Source organism: Nyctereutes procyonoides, unplaced genomic scaffold (genome assembly GCF_905146905.1).
Source record: "Nyctereutes procyonoides isolate TBG_1078 unplaced genomic scaffold, NYPRO_anot_genome, whole genome shotgun sequence".
Lineage (NCBI taxonomy): Eukaryota > Metazoa > Chordata > Mammalia > Carnivora > Canidae > Nyctereutes > Nyctereutes procyonoides.
Genome location: NW_026575049.1, coordinates 49,639,672 through 49,665,764, shown reverse-complemented (window position 1 = coordinate 49,665,764; position 26,093 = coordinate 49,639,672). Strand labels below are relative to the sequence as shown.

General features: G+C 49.1%; 1 protein-coding gene across 1 annotated transcript; it reads right to left on the bottom strand.

Moving 5' to 3' along the window:
• Positions 1-3,751: 3,751 nt before the first annotated feature.
• Positions 3,752-25,798, bottom strand: TMEM247 (transmembrane protein 247). Its single transcript, XM_055329443.1, has 4 exons — positions 25,682-25,798; positions 24,691-25,029; positions 19,960-20,135; positions 3,752-4,196 (listed from the first exon to the last, which is right to left on the bottom strand). Exons 1-4 carry the CDS (start codon positions 25,796-25,798, stop codon positions 3,752-3,754), a joined length of 1,077 nt encoding a protein of 358 aa, XP_055185418.1.
• Positions 25,799-26,093: the final 295 nt, after the last annotated feature.

Below are 26,093 nucleotides of genomic sequence, written 5' to 3'. Positions count from 1 at the left end.
ATACACACCTGATGTACAATAAAGGAATGGGGAGGGGAAATGGAAGAAGAGTGGAAGCTGTGCCGTTGGAGTCAGGATGTGATGCACCCAGATTGCAGTTTTTATTTATTTTTTTTATTTTTTAAAGATTTTATTTATTTATTCATGAGAGACACACACACACACAGAGGCAGAGACATAGGCAGAGAGAAGCAGGCTCCACGCAGGGAGCTCGATGTGGGACTCGATCCTGGACCACAGGCTCAGTTCCTGGGCCCACTGGCAGCCCTTTAAATCAGAATCTGATCTGCCTCATTGACAAACCCTGTCATTCGCGACTGGCTTTCATTAGTGAGCTAAGTGCTGCAGGCCCCTTAACCTCACAGTGCTCCAAGGAACCATCAGGCTTCTGCCTCCAAATGAAGGTGATGGTGGTTCTCAGGCTTGACTCCTTCCTGGGCCTTTGCCTCCTGGGGCTTTGCCTCCCGGGCAGTGTGCAGTCTCCTCAGCTGCTGCTTCACAAGAGAGGTACTGGGGTGGCAGTGAAGGAGCCACACCTGCAGCACCCAGAGCAGCAGAAGCGTGACAGGGGCTCATTTTACGGTGTAAAATGCCCCAGCTTCTCTGTCCAGCACTTGCCCCTCTCCTGCTTTGTTCCAAAGAAACTGCTCGGACCCCACAGAAGCAGGGAAGCAAATATCTGGTCATCGGCCAGCTCAGACAGGTGGACAGGTCTCCTTCTAGGCAATACTTTTTGTACTTTTTCCTAAAAGGCTCCCTGTGGCATTCGAGGCTACATCCCCGAATGACATCTCCTTTCCTTACAGAAAGTACCAGTAGCATCATCCTGGTCTTCAGTTGCCAGAACTTAAATGCACTATTTGCACAACTCGCCCCATCCAAACAACCCCTCTCTGCCTCCTTTTTAAGGATGCTTCCCTGCCACGAGGACTGCTAAACCTGGGCTTAGCACCACTTCTTAAGCACTTTGCACGCTTACTGTACTTAGGGGAACTTCTGTTTTTCTCTTAGCTCTTTATAGCACACCCCTCTTTCTGGGCCACTCAAACCCTGCCTCTTCCTGACTCTGGGATCCTTGGACTTGGACACATCCCTGGACTCTCAGCCCATTGGTTTGTTTCATGTATTGGAGATTGGGTTCGTTTTTCTGGAGAGGGAGTTGCTCCCTCTCCTGTGACTTGCTAGATTTTTCCCATTTGAGCCATGAGGGTCGCTGACCCCCAAGGGGGTGAAATTGAGGATAATAACGTACTGACTCTGGCCCTATACGAACAGAAAGATCTGGTAAGCAAGGATGGCACAGGGTATTTTTTAAATGAACGAAACCTGGCTCTGGAATCCTAGCCTGGTCTTCCACTGATTCCCTTGGGCTTTGGATTGGACTCACTCCTACTCTCTCTGGCTGTTGTGTGACCCTGGCAGGTCACATCTCCATCTGTTAAGTGAACAGCCAGGGCCCAATGACCAAGTTCCAAGAGAACCCTCAGCCCCCTAGCTTCCCACTGGCTTCACCCTCTATTGATGACACTTGATCTCTTCTCACCTCTCTTTCTAGGCTTCCTTCTCTTGCCTACTGGGTGCCACACATGCTAGGGTCTGGGGTCCCTGCCCCTTTCATTGGGCCATGGGCAGGGCTGTACCCTAAGGGGCATTGGGAGAGGATAAACTGTAAATCTACTGGCCTCTCTCCAACCAAAGGCAGGGTATGTTTTAGGGAGCCTGCATTTGGGAACAAGACTGGCTGGGTGTGGTGTCAGTGTGGGTGCAGGGGTTTGGAGAGTAGTGGGAGAAAGCCTTAGGCCTTGGGCAGTCCCACTTGGGACACAGAGAGCATCAACAGGGCATGCTTCCTGTCTTCAGGCTCTTGCCCACTGGAGAGAATCCAAACTTGGATCTCAGTTTGAGGTCTTAATAATAGTGGTTTCTATTCTCCATCAAGGCACCATGCAGTCCTTATCTAAGAGAATCTGTGTTGTTTATAGGTCAGAGCCCTGGGGTGGGGGATTGCAGGCCTGGATTCTATCCCCTGGGTTGCCATTCATTTGCCAGATTAGCAAACGAACTCACCTACTCTATGCCTTAATTTTCCTATCAGTAAAATGAGAGAGGAAATGCCCGTTCTTATTGGGGTGTCTTGGCAGTGAATTGAAATATAGAACAGAAAGGCAAAGAGATGCTCATGTGTTCCATACAAAGTTTGATAACTGAAATTTAACTTGATGAAAAAATTTTATTATATAAGAAATTAAAGAATACATTACAGATGTCAAAAAAGTTTTGTAAATCACATATAACTCTACCATCCAAATACAGTTATTTTCTTTTTTCATATTTCACAGTGATATTTCAAATAATTACACATGATATGCCTACCATTTTGCACCTCACATATGGAATCACTTGGTCTTTATAAACCTCATTTGCAATGCCCTACAAATTATTGCACCTAATATTTTTTATGATTGATTTTAACTATTCAAATAGTAATTGACATTTGAGTTATTTTCAAGTTTTTATGATAATAGTGCTGCAATTAGCACATGACTTTTTAGTGGAATCAATCTGTATATAACATTTTGTCTACTTGTTAAATCGATACACACACATTGTTGAAAAATTTAAAGATCCAGTATAAAGAATATTTAAATCACAGTAATTGTTCTGCTGAGAGATACCCTTGTGAAAATGTCGAGTCTGTCCTTCAATTATTTTTCTATGCATATATTGGGAGGAGGGTCACTTGTGTGCATACACCTTACTGGCCTATTGATGCATACAGTGTTGCACACTGTGGCAGGTAGTTAAGAGCATGGAAGTTAAGAGCCTGGGCTCCCAGTTCAGAGTCTCTTAAGTTTAAATCCTATTTCTGCCACTTACTCAGTTAAGCCCTTTGGATAAACTCTACACCTCAATTTTCACACTATATTTGCTAGTCACCCTTAGGCAAGCTCCTCCTCTGGGCCACAGGTTTTAGAAGAGTGACAGTAATAAAATCTGTCTCCTATGGTTGTAAGAATCTGTATAAACCATTTAGCAGAACATCTGGCACATAGTAAGTGCCCAACAAATATTCCCTATGGTCATTTTTTCCATGCCATGACACATTCTTGAAAAATCACCATTTTAAACCCACCTGATCATTGTTCTTTTATACTCTGATCTATTCAACTTCTATATTTTAAGTTTCCATCACAAGGCAGTGGTTTCTGCGTACCTAAACCTTTGCCCCAGATTACTTCCATGGGCAAGCATCCTAGAACTGGAATTAATGGGTTAAGGGTGTGACGATTTTTAAAGGACTCTTTAATGCCTATGCCAAATTGCTTTGGCAGAAGAGATCTTAAAGAAACGGGGCTTAGGCATGGCTTTCTTTTTTTTTTTTTTTAAGATTTTATTATTTATTTATTCATGATAGTCACACAGAGAGAGACAGAGAGGCAGAGACACAGGCAGAGGGAGAAGCAGGCTCCATGCAGGGAGCCCGACGTGGGATTCAACCCCGGGTCTCCAGGATCGCGCCCCGGGCCAAAGGCAGGCGCCAAACCGCTGCGCCACCCAGGGATCCCTAGGCATGGCTTTCAATCTCGGATTCTCCCCACCCCCCTTCTCCCCTCCTTTCTCTCCCAGCCCTTAAATCATTGCATTTGAAGCCAGACCCTTCAGGGTCCTAGACTTTAGACACGATCCCTTGGTGTGAAAGGGGCCAGCGCGGCGGACGGGGAGGAGGGAGAGACGCCTGGGTTTGACGGTCCTAGCAAGTGCAGCGAAGTGACAGCGCGGCGGCGGCAGGTGACCCGGGCCTGCCCTCGTCGGTCCCGCTCCCCGCCCTCCCCGAGGAGCGCGTCCTCACCGCCCCTCCCGGGCCCGGCCCTAAAGGAGCCCCTGGGGACTTAGGGACGCTCCTCGGTGCCCTGGGCGCGGAGAAGGGCGACGCTGGGAAGTCCAGACTCGTGTCATCCCTGGCGGGCGGGAAGATGCCACCGCGCGGCTGGCGAGTATTTGCTGCTGCAACCGGGTCCTGCAGGCCAGGCTCGGTGCCCGGCGCTGTGCACACGGGGACCCAGGTGACAAAACTCAGGGCCGCCCCGCTGGGCGTGAGACGAGCCCGGAGCCCGAGCGGCGAGCGCGCGCCCAGGGTGCCCAACCCAGGGTGCCCGGCCGGCGGGGGCGCCCAGGGGTCCCGGGGGGAGCCAGCGCTGCAAGCGGCGGGGCGACCAGGGCCCAGCTCACACCGCCTGGCGGGACGTCTGGAGTGGAGACGACGGTATTTCAGAGGAATGCTTAAAATGAAATGAGAAAACAGGACAGGAGGGAAGTATTGATTGGATGGAGGGAGATCTCCTTGGCCCATTTGGTTGGCCCACCAACCCAGCGCCGGTCAGAGCCCCCCAGCTTCCAGCGCGCCCTCAACTCTGCATTCATTCTAGGCACCCTTCCTTGCAGCCAAGACCAGGCTTGCGGGCCTTTAGCGGGGCAGGGTCTAAAGTTTTTCTTGCAGACTCCTCCGAGAATCCTGAAACTCTAGGTACTCCCCTTGCACATTTGTAGGAACATTTTTTTTTTTTTTGTAGTGTAGTTACATAGGGTGAGCCCTCTGGTGTGTGCAAACACTGACATTGGAAAATAAAACTGCCATGTGGTATCTGTATACAATGGAATATTCCTCAGCCATTAGAAACGACAAATACCCACCATTTGCTTCGACGTGGATGGAACTGGAGGGTATTATGCTGAGTGAAGTAAGTCAATCGGAGAAGGACAAACATTATATGGGCTCATTCCTTTGGGGAATATAAAAAATAGTGAAAGGAAATAAAGGGGAAAGGAGAAAAAATGAGTGGGAAATATCAGAAAGGGAGACAGAACATGAAAGACTCCTAACTCTGGGAAACGAACTAAGGGTCATGGAAGGGGAGAAGGGCGGGGGTAGGGGTGACTAGGTGACGGGCACTGAGGGTGCCACTTGACGGGATGAGCACTGGTGTTATTCTATATGTTGGCAAATTGAACACCAATAAAAAATAAATTTATATAAAAAAAGGAAAATAAAACTGCTTTTAGAATTCTGAAAAATATTTCCAAATGAAATACTATAGCCACTGCATACTCACTGCCATCCTTTTAAAAAACACGTGAAGTTTATAACAGTAGGAAAAAACGTCATCTTTCTTTTTTCTCCTCGAGTTTATATTTCCATTCTCCTTTTCCTACATAATTTTATCCTCATATATTTTTATGATTGGATGACTTTTATGTACCACCTTGTCATACTTCTCTCCAAAAGCTTTGTATATAAAATGAATTAAGTTTTTAAATTTCCTGTGACCATAGATTCGAAATGTTAAGAGAATATTTTCTCTCGATTTGTACCATGACAACTAGTCCACAATCAAAACAAATGCCATTAGGGATTTTAATAGATACTAAGGAAGCATAAAGAATAAAGCTTAATTGGAAATACATTTCTTAATGAGATAAAGCTTTTTTCCTGCCCCAATTAGTTCCTGTTTCCATGAATGAATATTACTCATTGCTAGATGAGGTCAGGGTTCAGCATTAATTCTTGTGTGTGTGTGTGTGTGTGTGTGTGTGTGTGTGTGTGTTTTAATAGATGTGAGAGCTGAGCTCAGGAACCTTTTCACATATGTAAGTACAAAGAGGTATAAGGAGTTTGTCAATCAATTTTAGAAATTCTTTTTGAGTTATATGCCGACGATCATATGGGTGGGTCATTAAGAATCTATCAGCTGACAACTAGAAGAGATTCTCTTTCACTTTGAATGAAAGCAAAGAATTAGAACCTCATTGATTTGCCCAGTCATCAGTCATTCCTTTCCTCAACACTGATGCCGGGATTTAGAGTGTAGCTTTGATGCGCCATACATTTTTCCCTAAGCCAATGCACCATGGTAGGATTTGGCATGGGTGAGGGGTGTGCCTTTCTTTTTGAGAGCAGGGAGAAGGGTGACTGTAAAATGAGAAGTAGGAGGGGAATGAGCAGCACCCCTGGACCGAGACCTCTGACCTCTGTGAGCTCAGGCAGGACACCAGCAGGGGAAAGCCGGGGTGGAGGTTGAGTGCTCGTCCTGTGAGGCTCTTTAAATGACCCACACCAAAAACATGGCCTGTGACGATCTTCGATCTTCGTGTATCCCCAGGAGCACCTGCACCCTGGGTTGTACTGGGCCACAGCTGGATGGATGGGCAAAGACGGCGAAGTGATGGGGCCAGGGGTTCCTGGAAGTTCTGAAAGTCTCTTTGCAGGAGGTGGGGGGCTCTGGGTAGAAGGTCCTCCCTGGGGGATCCCTGGGTGGCGCAGTGGTTTGGCGCCTGCCTTTGGCCCAGGGCGCGATCCTGGAGACCTGGGATCGAATCCCACATCGGGCTCCCGGTGCATGGAGCCTGCTTCTCCCTCTGCCTGTGTCTCTGCCTCTCTCTCTCTCTCTCTCTCTCTCTCTCTGTGACTATCATAAATAAATAAAATAAAGAAGGTCCTCCCTGGGGAGTTGTTGCTCCTGTGCAGGGCCTTTCTGTGGGGGGGCAGCCCCAGCAGCAGTGGCCCAAACCAATAGACACTGGCTGTGGTCGGTCTCCAGGTCCAGGCTCTTCTCTCAGAGCTTTCCTTCTCCTTTTGGTTCAGCCTGCTTTGAGCTCTTTTTTTTTGTTAAGATTTTATTTATTTATTCATGAGAGACACACACAGAGAGGGGGTGGGTAGAGTCACAGGCAGAGGGAGAAGCAGGCTCCCTTGCGGGGAGCCCGGTACAGGACTCCATCCAGGGACCCCAGGATCATGACCTGAGCCAAAGGCAGACAGATGCTCAACCACTGAGCCACCCAGGCGTCCCTACTTTGAGTTCTTGAAAGAAATTCTTTCTCATTCTTCTGTGCAGGACCTCTGCAGGGCAGGGCAGGGTCCCCACAGACCAGTCAGAGTGCAGAGGGGTGCAGTGGGACCAACCAGGGCCAGCGAAAGCCAGAGCCCCTGATAGAGTGCTGGCTACTTCGCTGGTTTGCCTCTCCTCTCCATCCCAGCTGTGCTCATCTGTGGGGCTTTGGCTGGCCTCTGTGGCACCTGTGTGTCATTAGAAAAAAGCCCCCTTGGGTGGCCCAGGTGGCTCAGCGGTTTAGCGCCACCTTCAGCCCAGGGCCTGATCCTGGAGACCCGGAATCGAGTCCCATGTCAGGGTCCCTGCATGGAGCCTGCTTCTCCCTCTGCCTGTGTCTCTGCCTCTCTCTCTCTCTCTCTCTCTCTCTCTGTCTCTCATGAATAAATAAATAAAATCTTTAAGAAAAAGAAAAAGGCCCCCTCTGGACATATACAGTACCAGGAGCCCATGAGGTGGGGGACATACAAGATACCTTTGTACTAAGAAAAGGCTCCCCTTCCTCTGGACTGACACAACCCCACACCCAGAACAATGGCTTGGCCAGGGGAGGGTGGACTGCATTTCAGCTCCCACTTGTCCCCTCAGTGGGACACTTGGCCATAGCACACCTGCATGACCATATGGGGGATGCCCTTGCCTTTGGCACACTGTTTCCTCTATCTGAAGCATTGTCCTTCTACTAGATTAGCCAAATCCTACCCATCCTTTGTGGCCACCTCCTCCTCCAAGAACCAGGCTCCTCCGGCCCACCATCATCTCTCCCCCTTCTGACTTCCTGTGATGCCTTCAGTCTGTAGACATTAATCATATGGAGATGATTGGGCAGGGTCTACACTAGAGCAGTGGTTCTCAACTGGAGGCAATTTTGACCCACCAGGGGACATTTGGCCATGTCTAAAGACATTTATCATTGTCACAACTAAAACAGGGAGCCTGTTACTGGCATCTAGTGGGTAGAGACTGTGATGCTGTTAAATATTCTACAATGCACAGGACAACCCCCAATGCCCACTCCCTATCAAGCAAAGAATTATCTGGCTCAAAATGTCCAGAGTGCCAAGGAGACATTCTGGACCAGGTAATCTCTAGTCTTGAGAAGACTTTATGTCACACCCTTAATTATATTGCTACTATTTTTCTACTATTTTAATGACTTTAGTGTCAGTGTTATTTCCTCAACCAGGTGGTAACTTCTTCAAGGACTTGCAGGCTCTACTGCAAGGGCACTAACACAGGATCCCCCAGGGGTTTTGGCTATCAAGAAGATACAGAAAAAGGGTGAATGAATACTCTTTGGACTGCCCCAGCCCAGCCCTCTGATGTTTCTTGTGAGCTTCTTCTTTTTTTCTTTTTTTAAAGATTTTATTTATTTCTTCATGAGAGACACAGAGAGAAAGGCAGAGACATAGGCAGAGGGAGAATCAGGCTCCCTGTAGGGAGTCCGATGTCAAACTTGATCCCGGGATCCTGGGATCACACCCTGAGCCGAAGGTAGATGCTCAACCACTGAACCGCCCAGGTGCCCCTCTTGTGAGCTTCTGCTATTATTCCTGACCAATGGAACTCTATTACATCATATCTTATAAAACAAAAACAAAAACAAAACAAGAGAGCCAGACAAGCACAGGATTCCTTTGTATGGCTCATAGAACCACCCCAGTCTCCAGACTGCATCTCACTACATGCCTGAACCATGGCTCAGTTGAAAGACTTTGAGAGAAGTCATTAAACTTGGAGGTTGTGGACAGGCAATGTGTCAGCTTTCTCTTTAGCCTGGAGTAAGGAATCTATTAACCATGTTGCCCAAATTCATGCAGTCTGCAACTACCCCACACCAGAGTTCATGGAAAGGAGAGCTCTGAAAGATGTTTTTTCTCTTAAATGTGGAATCTCCTAGAAGGCTGGACCTTTGTATTTGTGGGGCTCCAGTGCAAGAGGATGAATGAAGTCCACAAATCATGTACTTAAATATCTTCTAATCCTAAAGCAAGCTACCAATTGTTAAATGTTCTAAACTCCTATCCTGAAATATCTATCTTCATCCTGACATGGAAGGTCAAGGTTGACTTGAGAGTTCTCAGACTCCTCCAATCACCATGCTAGAACATGGTAGTTGTGGGGAGAGCTGGCCCCAGGACTCCTGACCCCTTACTCATGGCCCATGGCTGCTCCACTTCACTCTCAGCTTGTCTCACCATTTGAAGGGGCGCTGTGGGTATTCCAGCCTATGTATCCAGTTCCAATTATACGTCTTGTATGCACACCTCCAATTCAGTCTACCTTGGAAAGAAAGGCCTGGAGAAGAGGACTTTGGGTTCTAAAAACAGGTTTGGGGCCTTTGAGCAAGGAGTTTCTGGGCCCTATATATCCTGGGTATGGTCTGGGACTAAGGTATGTATGTGGTGGATATATCCACTTGACTCACAGATTCCTTACCCTGTGGGGAGGGATGAGCTAGGTTGGAGCCCTCTTAAAGTGCCAGTCCAGAGCACTTTGGGTTTAAGGGCAGAACTGACACCCCAAGTAGCAGCAGCTGCAGGATGTACCCTGGGCCTTCTGGAGGCTGACCCCACACTGCCCCCCCCCAGACAGACTGGGTAGGAACCTCAAGACCTATTTTGGGTAACAGTTTTATCGATATATAATTCAGCTACCATACAATTCACCCACTTAAAGTGTAGGATTCAGTGGCTTTAGTATATTCAGAGCTATATAACCATCACCACAATCAATTTTAGAACACTTCATCACCCTGCAATGTTAGCTGTCACTCCCCAAGCCCCTTATTCCCCCGATCCCAGGCAACCACTAATCTGCTTTCTTTCTGTATAGATTTGTCTATTCTGGACATTTCATATAAATGGAATCATATACTATGTAGTCTTTAGTGGTTGGCTTTTTTCACTTAGCATAGTATTTTCAAGGTTCATTCATGTTGTACCATGCTTTATTCCTTTTTATCACCAGACAATATTCCATTTTATGGATATCCCACATTTTAGTTATCCACCCATCAGGTGATGGACATTTGGGTGGCTCCAGACCTTTCACGGTCTTTTCCTGGACCCTCTTATGAGCGCAGGACTCTGCATATTGGCAGTGCACAACATATACTTGCCCTCAGAGTTTCTCTCCAGCAGGTCCCCTGTGCTATCATCAGTGTCCCACCCCCTCCTCGTGCCAAAGCAGGGCTGTTTTCCCTCAAGAAATGGGGAGATGGCTCCCTTTCCTGCTGTGGTTGTACACATGAGAACTCCACCTCTTGCCATGGCTCCCAAATTCCCTGGTTTGGGTTCATCTCCATCCATATCTTTCTCCACAGGACAGGCTGGGAGCAGATGCCATGATATTTCCTCCATTAGCTATTGCCAATCCCAGGTTCCAACTCATATATTCTTCTTTTCTTTAGCCAAATGGGAAAGCCCTTGTGTGATTCAGAACACTTGGCTCCAAGTGATAGCTACCCAATTCAAATCAATGTTAACAGCAACTGAAAAGCTTTCGGGATGTCTCTTATTTCCAGTAGAAAACTGGAATATCCAGGGGCTTGAGTCATGCCAACAAGGATTCCCTTTCTCTTTCCTTCTCCTTCCCACCTGTCTCTCCCTGTCAGTGTCTTCTTATCTCTTCTTGGCTCTGCTTTTCTCCTTGGAAGCTTTATTCTCAGGCGGGCTTTCCCCTAGTGGAACAAGATGGCCACCAGCTGCTGTGGACGTACAGTCTACTCGCTCAGAGCTTATCTTCCTAGGCGTTCTAGCAAAAAACAGGTTTGAGACTCATTGGTCAGGCTTGGATAATGTGTCCACACAGGAACTAATCATATGGACCAGAGACAGAATGTTCTCATTGGCTGGTCTGGGTCTTGGGCCCACTCTTGATTGAAAATCAGCCCCCTTGAACCTCATGGACTAAGATTAGGGAACATGGAGTCCCTCCCCCCCTAAAAAAATCAAGGGGAAATGAATGCTGGACATACACAGTGGGTACCATTGAAGGCATTCTATGAACTGGCCCATCTGGGGCCTGGCCCACCAGTTTATCATACAGTTCAGATATGTCTGAACCCTACTGGTGGACGTACCTAGTCTGAAGTGGAGATCCTTGCTCCATGTGATAAATTCATTCCATACGAGTCTAGAAATTAGTATCCGTGATGTCAGCCTTCCTAATGAGGGTTTATAATGGAACACGAACAAATCCTTATCCAAGAAAATTTGCCCTGATAGTGGTATTAGAGGCTTTACGGCAGGACTGTGGGGAAAATGTTATTTAATTCAAGAGGGGAGGCCCAGAAGCACAGTAAATAGGTACTCATCCATCCTACCCACGTTTGGGATCTAAATGTTCTCAGTATAATTTCATAGTAATTTATCTGTGCCAGGGATGAGCAGAATCCGGTGGGGGAGGCATCAGGGGGAGCCGTAGACAAGGAGTCATAGACATAGTGCCTGGGTGGAGATGAGAGAGCTAGTTGTAGGCAGCAGCCCAACATAGCTCTTCTGTGAGATCCCCCTTGCTCTTTCTTCCCCTTTCCTGAATCCTCGGTTGCCATGGCAACTAATGATGCTCCCTCCCCCTCTTCCCCTCTCTGGCTGGCTCTGGTCCCCAGGCCCCACCACTTTAACAAACCTCACAGAGCTGTTGCCTGCCTCCCTTCAAATCGCTCAGCCTGGGTACTCAGCCTCACCCTCCACCCCTAACAGATTCTCCTGTCTCATTCCCCCGCTTGCAGGCCCCTGCCTTGCTCCCGCTTTAATCCTGATCCAGGCTTGAGCTAAATTCCCATCTTCCTTCAAGAAGTTTTATGGAAATTAGATTTTTGCCACTCTAACTGGATTTGAAATGCATTAAGAGACCTGTCTCTTGAAACACCTCAAGGCGAGAATGTCGTGGAGGGCAGAAGGATCTCTCACTGCTGCTTCCGTGCCTAAACACTGCTGGAGTGAATCACGTTCTATTTTTGTACTAGGAGAGCTTTCTGTTTAAAGAAATCCCCTAGCCAGTCTCAGAGTGCAACAGAGATTGTATCATAAAGGAAATCACATCTCAAGTTCAGAGCTTGCAAACCAGTGGGCCCACAGATGTTTGTAAGGTCCATAGTATGGTGAAAAAAAAAAAAAAAGGAACCAATAATTCACAATCAGCAGTTATCACATAAAAAGACTGGATTCCTGGCTTTCCTTGAACTGGACACAGACTGTATCCTTACGTGGTAAAAATGGGTGGGAGGGAAGGGGCATAGGGCTGGCTCCTTTGCACTGGCTTATTATTTCCTGTTAGCCACATGGGGTCAGCTTCCTTGTTTTACCTGCCATGCCTGGGCCCTCTGGGCATCCCAGTTTTTGATCCCTGCCCTCACTGATCTGTTTTGAGAATCCGGATAGTCCTGCACTGTGTGGTTTGCTTAGGGCAGTTTTCTGGAGAGCCTCTGAAGGTAGCCTGATATCTGAGAGCAGATGAGCTTTCTATACTTTGCTGTGCTTTCAGAGTCTTCAAGTCCAAGCTCATCATTTTCTAGGAACACAGTCAAGTTCTGATATGGGCTGGATAGGGGAGCTGGGGGAAGGGTGATTTGTGAGGATACAGAAGTCACCCAGAAGTGAAAATCGGTCCAGGCACAGTTGACTGAAGAGAGAAGACTCCCCAGGCCAGCCGCAGACTTCCTCACCTGATTTGAGGGACCCAGTAGGTGTTGGATGGGGTCCAGAGGAAGCTCTTCAAGGCTCTGAGTGTGGATCTCCCACTGAGCTCTCAAGAAAATGGTGGATATGTGGGCAGCAGGTGGACCAGTGAGGACTTATACCCCTGTCCTCTCCCCGAAACATTTCCCTCCACAGCCTTTGGTGGGAGGAAATGAGAGAATGGGTAGAATGAAAAGGGAGCTTCTTAAGCCCGTACCTTCAAAGGTGCTACTCCTAGATATATGTACGCACTGGGAGAGACACACAGTGGGTGTGCACCATATCATTTGAAACACAGTGACAGCCCTCTTCATGTAGGTTATCCAAGCAGCTCTGGATCTTCATCCACAAACCCAAGTACACAAGACATAGATTTATTTGTTTTATTTTTTTACATCAACTTTCGGCTCCTTCTCCTTGCCGTACTTGGTCTCTGGAACCTTCTGGCTGAGTTAGCTCGGGCAACTCCTGAACCTGAGTGGGTTTTCCCATATGCAAAGTGGTGATGGTAATAGTGCTGCCTGGGGAGTGGCCTCCGGATGAAATGTGATGATGCAAAGTGCACTGGACCCGGTGGGATCCCCAGGGGGTACTCAGTAAGTGTGAGTTTCCCTCTTCCAGAAGCCTTCATAGAATGCTTTAGCTCATGGAATCTTTCTCAGGTTGCCTATTGCATCCTTTTGTTCACTGGACTGTTCATTTGTTAAGTGTCCAGCAGTGGGGTGGTCCCCGCAGCCACCCTATTAGCTGGGGTGCCATCTGGCACAGGATACGGAGAGAAGAGCTGTTCCATGTTTGGGAGGTCCCACACTGGCGTTCTGGGGTGGAGAGCGGCTTCTGGAACACCCCGCCCCAGAACTTTCCTTCTCAATCCAGGGTTGCCTTACTCAGCACTTTCTGTGTGGCTTCCCGGTGGCTGGCTTCCAAGGCCTGCTCTCTGCCCCAGGACCCTACAAAGGCTTCTTTGAAGAGAAGTTTGAGGGAAAGGGACTGTGTCATTTGAAACAAGAGAGGTTCATAGGGGTAAAAAGTGTAACTTTATTCTCTTATTTTGGGATTTTCTAGTCTAGAGAAAAATGATCAGCTGAATGGAACTGGGTGGGGGTGGAGGCCGTGAGGGATAATACCCTAGAGTCAGAGTTGGAAAGCTTGAGGTTTCCTTAGCCCTGTGATTTGCAGCTGAGAGCCTGGAGCAGGACCTGCAAGCCTGAGCTGCCTCCTGCTCCCTCAGACTCTGCTTCTAGAGCTGGCAGGTGGACAAGGGGCCCACTTGGCCCAGGAGAAGGCGTGTCCTCTCCACAGATCACCAGACCCAGCCTTCTCCACCACAGGTCTGCTCCAGAGGTTCGTTCCCACACCTTCTCAAAGGGCACAGAGCCCACTTCCCTCCTTCTGGCCTCTAGGGCAGAAGGGACCTATGCTCTCTCAGAGTGGGACTGAGAGGTACCACAAAAGCCCCATACGCTGAGGGTCTCCTCCATCTGCCTCCAGGGCCGGCCTCATGGGCCAACCCTGGGGGTGTGGCACAGGCTGTGCTCAGGGGGACCGCTGCCATCGGAGGGGTGGAAGGCACACGTGGTTTCAGGCTCTGCAGGTCGCAGCCTTGGTTTTGACCATGGGCCTGGCACTGTTGTTCTTCGGCACTGGGGCCCACAATCGAGGGCCATCCCCTCTACGCCCCCCAGCTCTTCAGGTCAGGTGTCAGTCACTACACATTCCCTGCCCTTCTCTTACTGGCACCTCTCATGTGTATGGCTCTGCACTTACCATTCACCCTGTCTCCACACTTACCTGTCCTACAGCCCCGCGAGGGGCCTGACCCCACCGACTGAGGGCTGAGGAGAAGGCTTCTGCCTGCCTGTGTCCTGTGACTGCAGGCCCTTTGATGCCACCCCTTTGTTGTCCTTGAGGCACAAAAATGCTTCCTGCTGGCAGGATCTGTAACCCCTCCCGCGTCGGTGTGGGAAATTTGCAAGTCCAAAGCCGATCCTGCTCTTTTGCTCTAAAGAGCTCCCAAACCCTTTGAGGGTGCTTAATAAATACTGACTAGTGAACCTCAGCTGCTGCTCCTTTGGCTAATTAAATCTAAATAAGTCACAGACTTTAAATTATGCAACAAGGCTTGGCCAAAACAGCTTAAAAATGCGGGAGCCCTAGCTTTTCTGCTGTGCCCTGTGGAAAAATCCCATCTTTTAATCATGCTTAGCCTTCCTGAAGGAACAGTGGCAACCTTTAAATAATGAATGAATGCATATTAGCAAGATTTTCCCAAGCTACACACACATAGGAGCTAGATCAAAAAAGGGACAGAGGCGGAGACAGGCCTGGGGGGATTCCGGAAGTTTCTGGTAAATCCCCGAGTGCTGGGAGAAATCATTTGATTCCTCAGAAGCCTAGAGCAAGGGCTCCTGAAGGCACAGAGGGAGGAGGGGCTGTGCCAGATGCTGGGGGAGGCTTCTACAGCACTTCTAGAGGCTCCGTGCACAGTTGTCCTCTCTCTGCTTGCCATCCGGCTTCCACAGCCCCCACTGGAAGATCCTCCAGGCCCAGAGCAGGATCTTTATAACAGAGCAACGGGATGAATTGAATCACATCGCCTAGAGTAGTGCTTCTCCCAAGAGTCACTGGGGATGTTGTCAAATGTGGCGCTATCAGTGGGCTGGGGCTGGCGGGGCCTGGGATGCTGCATTTCTAAGATGCCCCAGGCAACGGGGAAGCTGCTGGTCTTCAGATCAAGCGTAGCGAGGATTTAGGTTTTGTAATGCAGCTGCCCTTTACAATCAGCTCGGGCACCTTTGAAGCTACTGAACCCAGATCAGATCAATTAAATCAGAATTTCTGAAGTCAGATCCTAGGCTTTGGTCTTTTTTTTTTTTCCAAACCCCACTGAGTTAGAGTTTAGGTAATTTACAGGTCATCCTAACGAAGCCTGAAAACCTTAACCCACTTGTCTGTAGTCACCTGCGAAAATGGAATTGCAGACAGGACTGGGAAGTGGCCTTTGGAACCAAGTCTGTCCGCTCTTCCCTCCTGCGGGTTCCAGCAGTTTCCAGGACTCTAGTATTGTCCTAGAGCTTGGGGTTACAACCTGTGTGATTCCATCTGGGGAGCAGGAAAGATTCTTTCATCTTTCCCTCCCTAAACCTGCCTGAAACTTTACTATTAGTGTTTGATTGTTGGGACTTAAGCTGAGTGGATCTTTGAAACAAACCTGCAGGATCTCTTACATCCTCAGTCTTTAGCAGCTTGGTGTGAGTGAGCTGACCAGAGAGAGATGGGCGCATGTGTGTGAGGGGGTGGGGAGGCACTGGGCCCAGTTTTTTGGAATCTGGGACTCAGGACGGGGGAGAGACTCCAGGAGCAAACTTGCCTCTTGCAGCTTCGCTGAGGGCACTCAGCACAGGGGGTGTCCCTGTCTGGTCCCCGGCCCCAGGCAGGGCAGCTGCCATGGATGTGGAAGGTCCTGGGGCCTCAGGCAGAGGTCAGCAGGATGAAGGCACAGCTGTTCCAGTTGTGTGTCCAGAGGAAATGATGACCTTCCTGCTGTGGTACGTGAATGAAACCTTAGGGCATCAATGTCACAGTGGGCTGGGCCTGGATTGGCTCTAACTGTGCCCTACTCCATGTCTCTCTCACTTCCACCAAGATGGGCGCAGGCCTGGGGGCACGGGAGCTAGGTCTAAGAAAGCAGGGTATGGTAGATAGAGTTGTTTGCTTATTTAATATCCATCGCTCTCTTTCCCCACACTGTCAGAATCCTAATTTTGTTCAAGGCCGCGACAGTGTCCAGGTGAAAATCTTACCACCTCAGATGCCCTGCAGCTACATGACCCAATCTGACCAAGGAGATATAAGCAGAAGTCTCTAGGTGAGTCTTTCTAGAAAGCTTATAAAAGATGCTTTTTCCCGTTCTTTTTTCTGATCTAGAGTTGTGGGTTTGATACCTAGAGCTCCAGAAGCCCCCCCCCCTTTTTAAAGATTTTATTTATTTGAGAGAGGCAGGCCAAGTGGGGGGGGGCAGGGAACAGAGGCAGAGAGAGCAGCAGACTCCCTGCTGAACAGGAAGAACAGGAAGCCCAGTGTTGGGCTTGACTCCAGGACAGTGGGATCATGACTTGAGCTGAAAGCAGATGCTTAACTGACTGAGACACCCAGGTGCCCCTACAGCAGCCACTTTAAGATCATGAGGCTGAAGGCCATGGGTGAGGAGGATAAAAGTCAAGTTAAGGATGGTGGAGCAAAAAGCAGCCTAGATCCTCTCTGATTTCCTAGAGCAATTTCACCAGTCATGGACTGCCTTACCTGGGACTTCTTAGAATGTGAGAAACATAGACCTCTATCTGCTTAAGCCACTGTGGTTGGGTTTCTTTTCCAGCTGAATACATTCCTCACACTCAAGACCTTAGAATGTTCCCAGATTGAAAATGGAAGGAGGTTGTTAAGGCAAGAACAAGGTCCCCAGGAGAGAGGAGGAAAGGAGGTATTTTTTTCCTTTTTTTGGAAGGAGTTACTATCTCACTCTACAGTCTTCAGGGATTCCATGTCCCAAGGGATTAAGTTCATATTCCTCAGAGCAATATTCAAGACTATAAAATTTGGCCCCATATCTATCTTCCAGGCCTGTTACCCTTTACACCATTTTTTGGAGCAGGGATGAGCCTTCTCTTTCTCCGGCATACTGTGTATACACTCCAACCCTGATCTTAGTTGTGTGAATTTCCTCTCCTTCTCTCCACCTGCCCTAGGCTTACATGGTCTTTGAGAAGTCTTCCTATCATCCTGAGCTCCAGGGACCTCTCCTTTTATTTCCTTCATCACTAAGGTCTGTGTGCTGGTAGTGTCCTAACATTTTCATGTATGTTAAGCTCATCTTGCCAGCAGGGCTGTGAAATCCTTCAAGGCAGCAGCTTGGGGGCATGGTCGTGTAGAAAGCTCTTGTGTTTGGGAGTCAGACTTAGAATCCAAGATGATCTTGGGTAAGTCATTTAACCTCTCTGAGCCTCGGTATCCTCATTGTGACATGGAGATAATAGCATATCTTCCTCCCAGGGTTTTGGTGAAGATAGTCTCCGTAAAGCATGTAGGAAAGTGCCTGGCACATTGGAAGTGCTTGGATGTTGACTTATTGTCTTCTTGGTAACCCTCGGCTATGCCCTCTTCCTATCCTGTGCAAATCTCTCCACCTTGCTCCCTCTCCTTTCTGATTTTCTGCTCTGAATTTGAACCAAGAGAACTTAGCCAAGTTTAGGGAGTGACCATGAGCTGTTCCCATTTTCCCAGAGGGCATAGTTTGGCTCTTGGCTTCAGTCTTCAATCACAGTAGGAGGAACAGGAGGGAGATGTCATGCCCATTGCTAAGGATGTGATGTTAACTTATGAGATGCTAACTTACCTGTTCAAGGAAATTAAGTTTTTCTCTGAAGATTTGTAAGGAAAATGGATGTATCTAAGTCCAGTTTACCTGGCAATAGGGTGATGAACTTAACGGCTTTATAACACTTGGTATTTTTTATAAACTCCCAAATCCTTCTGCTATAACAAGTCAAATACTGGGCCTTAATCTTTTTTGATAAACTGATTTCCTCCTCCTCTTACCTCAATCCTACCCCAGGAACCCAGATCAAATACAATGCCTGTGAGAAAGGACCCATAGTAAAAACTATCGTTCAAAGTTTAATGAGAAATGACAGTTCTGTGACTTTCAGGTAAATATCAGTCACATGCAGCTATAAATGGGGGTGGATGCACCGAATTGGGCAGAAAATGAGAAGCCACCATAGACTTCCCGTGGCATGAGAATGTGTATTGACATTGAATCCCAGGGTGGTCGTCTTCTTTTCATGTGTTTTCACGGATCTCTCTCACAGAGCCCAAAGAGACAGAAGCTTATTCTTTAGTCTCTCTTAAGGCTGAGCTCTATGCCCCAGAAAAGGAGGGGGCATTTCAGACTTGCCTGATCACACAACTGTGTTCACCCTCAATGCTTTGCTGCATTATCCCCAGGGCCTCCTGTGTCAGAGCCAGGCACCAGTCCTCCCTCCTGGGCACGGCGGGTGGGGTCAGAGCAGCTGATGACCTGCTAGCAGGGGCGTGTGTGTGTGTGTGTGTGTGTGTGTGTGTATGTGTGTGTGTGTGTGTGTGTGCATTTGGGAACTGAGGGTTGGGCTGTGTGGTCTGGTTTCTTTTTCCCTCCTCCTACTTTGCACTAATGCAACCCTGCTGTCTTGCTCTGGGCCCAGCCAAGCTTTTGAGCCCTCCTTCCCCACCGCCCTGGGAGCAGGCTGGGGCTTTGCCTCACCTCCCTTGGGCTTGTACTGCTCAGTGGTCGGGCTAGCCTTTGCCTGTCCGATTCTGGTAGGTCTGTCCTGGGCTCCCTGGAGTGTTAGCAGCTCTCTTTGAGCTGCCTGTTGCCTGGGGGTAGGCTTCTAGCCTCCGTAACTGACCATTATAGTCCTGCTCAGACCCAGGGCTAAATGGACTCTCGTCCATGGTCTGGTGCTGCTATCCTGACATATTTGCAGAGCTGGGAGGAGCCTGGGGAGTCTTGGCTCCTGTATGATTTTCCTATTACTGCTTCAATGCAGTACTGTACACTTAGTGACTTAAAGCAACTCAGATTTAGTTTCTTACAGTTCTGGTGGCCACCTGTCTGCATGGGTTGGCCGGAGCCCAATTCCTTCTGGAGGCTTTTGGAGAAATTTCATTTCTGTGCCTTTTCTAAAGGCTACCTGTGTTTCTTGGATCATTCTAAATTCTGCTTCCATGATCACATCCCCTGCCTTCTCTGACTCTCGCCCTCTCCCTCCCTCTTGTAAAAACCCTTGTGATGACATTGGGCCTGTGGTGGAACCCAGGCTCATCTCCCCATTGTAAGGTCTTTAATTTAATCACCTCTCCAGGTCTCTCTTGCTATGTAAGATGATGTATTCATAGGTTCTGGGCATGGGGATGTGCACATCTTTGGGGGGTTACCCCCGAGCCTACCCTCACCTCAGACAAGATCTGTGGAAGTGAGTGGATGTGGTGGATCCCAAACCAACCTGGTCATGGTGTGACTTCTGTGATTCCCTAGAGACCCTAAACCCCTTCTCCCTCTAGAAACCTCCCTAACTTGGTAACTTCTGAAATCCGCCCCTCAGAGGGCACAAAGCATCTTCCTCTGCACTGAGAACTCAGGCTTCATACAAGGCCCGAACACATTTCTTCACACTAAAGTGTAAATGGTTGACAGCAGAGCCTTTCCTAACAGGGAGTTCTGACAGTGGGGAGGCTCATGTGAGGGAAGGAGGAGGAAGGGAGGCCGGAGGCTGACTTGGGTCATGGCCTAGTAACCCACAGGCACGGAGGTTCCCTGTGATGGAGGGAGCAAAAGCACCTGCAAGTATGACCATAACGTTTTAATCAAACAGAGCAAAATGGCCGCGATGCAGAACAGGTAGTGCTTGGAGAAGAGAAAGAAGATCATCTCCTTGGTGACATAGATTATGTGTATAAAGATGAAGCAGTACAGGAACATGGCAAACTGGTTCTGGGGGAGCAGGAGGTCCTGGAGGCCTCCCGAGAACTGTGGGGGAAAGAAGAGAGTGTAGCTGGCCAAACCAGGCTTGGGTACCAGGCAGGTCTGGGGGTCAGTCCTGCTCTTGTCCCCTGGGGAAAGTGACCTTGGGCAGGTGGTCTTCCTCACCTGAGGAAAGGGGAACCGTGGCCCCCCTCACAGACTATAAGAGGAAGAGTGGCCAAGAACTGAAACATTCCCAGTGAGGTCACTGGCACGTGCAGGGAACTGGTGGGTTTGCACTTCTTCAGTTTGCCCTTGTTCCTCCCGAGCCAGGCGCCAGGTCACACCTTCCTTTCTCTGAGCCACACAGGTGGCAGTCTCTGTCTGACTCTGAGATCCCCAGATCTGGACGCCAGATCTTAGGAATGTTCTCTGGATATCTTGCCCGGACACTCAGCCTTGTTTTCCTGACAGCGGCACAATGAGAGAGCGTCCCTTGGGCACGAGTGACTGTTTCTGACTGTTTCTGGTGGCATAGGTCTCACAGGGTCAGTTTGTGGTCTATCGACCTAAGGTTGGGTCCCCCTGGAGGACAGGTGGTAAGAGAGATAGGGCCTCCCTAAACTCACAGTATTGAGCATGGGGAAAGCAGCTTGAGTTGTCTGGCTGAGTCTGCCTGTGTATTGCTCATTTCTGGAATCTATATACTTGAGGTCCAACCAGTCCCCATTTTAACTGCAGAAAGCACCAACATATAAGTATAGCAAAAGCTGATATAACTATTTTGATCTGTAGTTAAGAAGCCATCACCCATGGTTTATTCTTTAAAATATCTTTTAAAATCATGCCATGCTTTTTGTAAGCAGGCAGATGGCAGGGACCGTGGTGCCCTAAGCTGGCTAGAAACATACTCACAGAGGTAGTTTTCAATACAATGGAATCTATCTACCCACCCATTCATGCCAAAAAGGAGAGAGTGGGGAGGAGGCTCAAAAATCAAGTCAGCTGACACACAGATCAATGGAACAGAATAGAGAACCCAGAAATGGGCCCTCAACTCTATGGTCAACTAATATTGACAAAGCAGGAAAGACTATCCACTGGAAAAAGGACAGTCTCTTCAATACATGGTGCTGGGAACATTGGACAACCACGTGCAGAAGAATGAAACTAGACCATTCTCTTATGTCAGACACAAACATACACTCAAAATGGATGAAAGATCTAAATGTGATACAAGAATCCATCAAAATCCTAGAGAACACAGGCAACACCCTTTTTGAACTTGGCCACAGCAACTTCTTGCAAGATAAAGCTATGAAGGCAAGAGAAACAAAAGCAAAAGTGAACTATTGGGACTTCATCAAGATAAAAAGCTTCTGCACAGCAAAAGAAACAGTCAACAAAACTAAAAGACAACCTACAGAATGGGAGAAGGTATTCACAAATGATGTATAGGATAAAGGGCTAGTGTCCAAGATCTATAAAGAACTTACTAAACTCAACAGCAAAGAAACAAACAATCTAATCATGAAATGGGCAGAAGACATGAACAGAAATTCCACCAAAGAAGACACACACATGGCCAATAAGCACATGAGAAAATGCTCCGCATCACTGGCCATCAGGGAAATACAAATCAAAACCACAATGAGATACCACCTCACCCCAGTGAGAATGGGGAAAATTAACACGACGGGAAACAACAAATGTTGGAGAGGATGCGGAGAAAGGGGAACCCTCTTGCACTGTTGGTGGGAATGTGAACTGGTGCAGCCACTCTGGAGAACTGAGTGGAGGTTCCTCAAAGAGTTAAAGATAGATCTGCCCTACGACCCAGCAATTGCACTGCTGGGGATTTACCCCAAAGATACAGATGCAGTGAAACGCCGGGACACCTGCACCCCATTGTGCAGCAATGTCCGCAATAGCCAAACTGTGGAAGGAGCCTCGGTGTCCATCGAAAGATGAATGGATAAAGAAGATGTGGTTTATGTATACAATGGAATATTCCTCAGCCATTAGAAACGACAAATACCCACCATTTGCTTCAACGAGGATGGAACTGGAGGGTATTGTGCTGAGTGAAGTAAGTCAATCGGAGAAGCACAAACATTATATGGTCTCATTCATTTGGGGAATATAAAAAATAGTGAAAGGGAATAAAGGGGAAAGGAGAGAAAATGAGTGGGACATATCAGAGAGGGTGAAGGAACATGAGAGACTTCTAACTCTGGGAAATGAACAAGGGGTAGTGGAAGGAGAGGTAGGCGGGGGGTTGGGGTGACTGGGTGACAGGCACTGAGGGAGGCACCTGATGGGATGAGCACTGGGTGATATGCTATATGTTGGCAAATCGAACTCCAATAAAAAAAAAATCAAGTCCGCTTTCCACCTGCCAGTAATGCACAAAACACAAAACACTTTCGTAAGCGATGACGGAAGCCTGGGGTTGTGGACATACCACTCTTGGGGCAACCACCTAAAACGTGAGGGCAAATCAAGAAACCCAACGGGGCAGAAAACGGACTCCAGTGATGCCATTTCTAAAGTGACTATAGCAAGGCAGGTTGAAGGACCAGAGGAAGAAACCCAGTGTTCTAGTGGGAGGGGAGGTGCACAGGGTGCCTGCACAGGTGGTCTGCAGACCCGCCTCCGCTCTGGGTCCGGGGACTTCCTACCGCCAAAAGCAGCCAGCATGTGTTTTGAGTCTGAAATGCTGCTCTTTTGAGCAGAAGACAGACAGCAGATAAGACTATATACCAAGGGCTTCCAGCTCATCCAGCAAGGGTAAGATTTTCAAACTAAAAAAGGGAAAACAAATATGGTTAGAAGGAGGCAGAGAGCAAAGGTATGCTACACTAACCACAGGTGCCTTAAGTAGTTTCAGGCTCTAACTTGTGACACATTTTACTCCACGATACTGAGAATAAAAACCCCAACCCTGGAAATGGAACTTATTTGTGAGAAATCAAAGATCTCAGGAAATGTGCCAGGGTCTTAGAAACAAGCAAATATTTTCTAGATTTTTAAAAGGAAGGGAAGAAAGATGGATTCTGGAGATCCCAGTTCAATAAGCTTGACTTGGCTCAGCAAAACCATTCAGTGTATAACTAAGCAAGTATTTTGTGAGCAGGAAAAAGAAAATTGTTAAAACCCAGCATGTGTCCATTGAAAACAAATCATGCAAAACCAACCTCTTTTTCTTAAAGAAACAAAACAAAACAAAAAAACCGGACCAGTCAATTAGGGAAATGCTATAGGTAGTGTAATATCTTAATTCTGGGAAACCATTTGATAGTGTGTCTCAAGATAGTTTTTTGGACAAGGTAGAGAAATGTGAGCTGGATAAAATGTAACTCAAGGGTGCTGATTAATGGAACATGGCTAACCTGTAGGGAGATCTTTTAGTGGTATTTACTTTAGGTCATATCCTCCTCAACAATTATAGCAATGACTTGGAGAAAGACAGAAGGCAAGTTTCTCAGAAGTGAGGATGACTCAGAGCTGGGAAGCATAGCTAATACATTACATCCCAATAAAATTGAAAAGTGATGAATGCACATTGTTGCATTTAGGTCAAGAAGTGAATTGCATGAGTACATAAAAATGGTAATAGCTAACATTTATTGAGTGCTTACCTAATGTGCCAGGCTCATTGCAAAGTGCCTCACATGCATGCTCTGCTTTACTCCTCAGTGCGACCCTAACGAGGTAGGGACTACTTTCTAGAGGAGCAAACCAAGGCTCAAGGAGGATTCGTAACTTGCCCAACATCACACGCTTTACACATGGTAGAGCCAGAGTTTTAACCCAGGACTGATTTTAAAGCCCAGGCAACATGCTTTCAACAATTGCAGCTTTCGTTATTTAGGATTTACGGTGGCCCAGGCACCCAGTACTAAGCCCTTTCCGTCCCATTTGACCAAAAGTACCTTTCTTTTCCTCACCTAAAACGGATTAGGGGAGAGTGGTCCATTTCTTGGCCAAAGAAGCCTAACATCTTTAGTTGGCAACAGGCAGAGCAATCCGACCCACAGAACAAATGCAGCTCTGATAAGGGGAGGTGAGGGTTGTATGGAAAACCACTGCGCGGGCTGCAGTGGGGCTCCCACCTCCTAAGGAGATGCAGAGGGATAGAGAGTGGCCGCAATCCAGTCAGGGAGGAAAGGCCGAAGACTGTCCCCGAGATGGAAAGCCAAGGGCAGAGTGGGGGACAGGTGGCTCTGGGGCCCCTCCCGGGGTCAACTCTCCTTAAAGAGTTGATCTCAGCTCATTGGGGAAGCTCTGGGGCAGCCAGCAGCCCACCTCTGACGGGGGTGGGGTGGTGGGGGTGGGGGTGGAGGGTGGGGGGGTTGGAGGGTAGAGGGTGGGGGGTGGAGGGGGGCAGAGGGTAGAGGGTCGGGGGTAGAGGGGGTGGGGGGTGGAGGGGGGTAGAGGGTAGAGGGTGGGGGGGTAGAGAGGGGTGGGGGTGGAGGGGCGTGGAGGGCGAGGGGGGTGGGGGGTGCAGGGGAAGCAGGTCAGCTGGGCTCCCCACGCTGGGCAGCGAGGGTCCCCCACCCTGCGGGTCAGCCCCCAGGCCTCGGGCCAGCACCGACTGGGCACCTTCCAGGGCACCTACCAGGCGGGGCGTGGCCTGCTGCTGCAGCTGCTCCATCACCTCTTCGTGCTGCCGCTGGCGCTCGTTCTCCTCGTGCAGGTAGCGGAGCCGGGTGAGCTCGAACTCCATGCGCACCTTCTCCAGCTCCATCTCGGTGTTGCGCTCGGTCCCCGGGGGCTCGGGGACGGCCGGGGCGGGGGCCAGCTCCCCGAGGCCGGGTCCGTCGCCCGCCTGGCCCTTGGTGGTGTGGCCTGCCTTAGAGGACGGTGACTTGGGGGGCCCCGGGCAGCCTCCGTCTTCGCAAGCTTCCATCTCCTCCAGGTGGTTGTAGGAAGAGTCTGGCTTCGGGGACTCTGCCTCCTGGAGCGGTGACGGGGCGCTTCAGGGGACGGGGCGGAGTGGGCCTGGGGGCGCCCCCATGCCACCCCGGGCACCTCCACGGCCACAGGCCCCAGAGGACTGGGTGGGATGGATAAAAGAAGGCTGTGACCCGTGAGGACCTAGCCGGGGATGTAAGTGGAGGTGTGCTCACCCGGGGTTACAGGGAAGTGGGGAGCACACCCACGTGAGGCGATGGGGCCCCCAAGCTGCAAGGGGAGCCCTGTGGGGTTGAGGTGGAAGTCTGCCTTCCTGGTTACCTGCCCAGCCCCACTCTGTGTGACTTGGAGACCAGTCAGACACCCACCCTCCTGGGGCTCCAGAGGGAGGAACCCAAACATAGGGGACCTCCACAGGGCTCTGACCTTCACAGAGGGAGGAAAGGGCCCTGAGTGGGGAGGTGAGATGGGAGAGACCCAGGCCAGCCTCAAGTGACTTCACAGTCTTATCTAGGGCCACCTGGTCCCTGGTGAGAGCTGGGGCCATTATGGGGTGGGGTGCACCTCACTTACTCTTCTCGGCAGCTCTCTGGGATCTCCTAGCACTCAGCTACCTGGGGTGTGACCCCATGGCACTCTCCTCCCCATGGAGGGACAGGCTGGGGCAGTGAAACAGGGCACCACCACCCCCTTACCAAAGAGGCTCTTGATTTCCCTTCAGACATGGGGTCATCGGGCACAACCTTGGGGAAAGTTGGGCAGCTTTCTCCTGCTCCCCGGGCTTCCATCATCTCCCTGTCCTCCGCTGCCATCCTGAAAATCACGGTGCTGCCAATTGGGGCCGAAGGACATCTTTTGAGCTACTAACATTTGGTCTCACCAGATTGTACAGCTGAGCCACCATCACAATCCCCTGTCCTCATAATAACCCACATTCTACTAGTTGCTAGGGCCCCTTTGAAAGAGGGTGTGACTCACCTTTGAGGTCCATTATTAGGAACTGCAGGATGGGCCTTTGGCACCCTAGGGACTGCTTTAGAAACTAGAATTCCAGCCCTTGAAATCCAGAGTTCCATAGTTTGAAATCTCCTCCTTTGGGTCCCTCTC

Bases quoted from the DNA above. Each gene is read 5' to 3' on its own strand.
- TMEM247 (XM_055329443.1), bottom strand. From the start codon at position 25,798: ATGGCAGCGGAGGACAGGGAGATGATGGAAGCCCGGGGAGCAGGAGAA. The intron at 20,136-24,690 runs GTAGGTGCCCTG...TTTCCCCCACAG, and splicing joins AGCAGGCCACGCCCCGCCTG to TTCTCGGGAGGCCTCCAGGA. The intron at 4,197-19,959 runs GTCATACTTGCA...CGCCGCTTGCAG, and splicing joins TGTTTGATTAAAACGTTATG to CGCTGGCTCCCCCCGGGACC.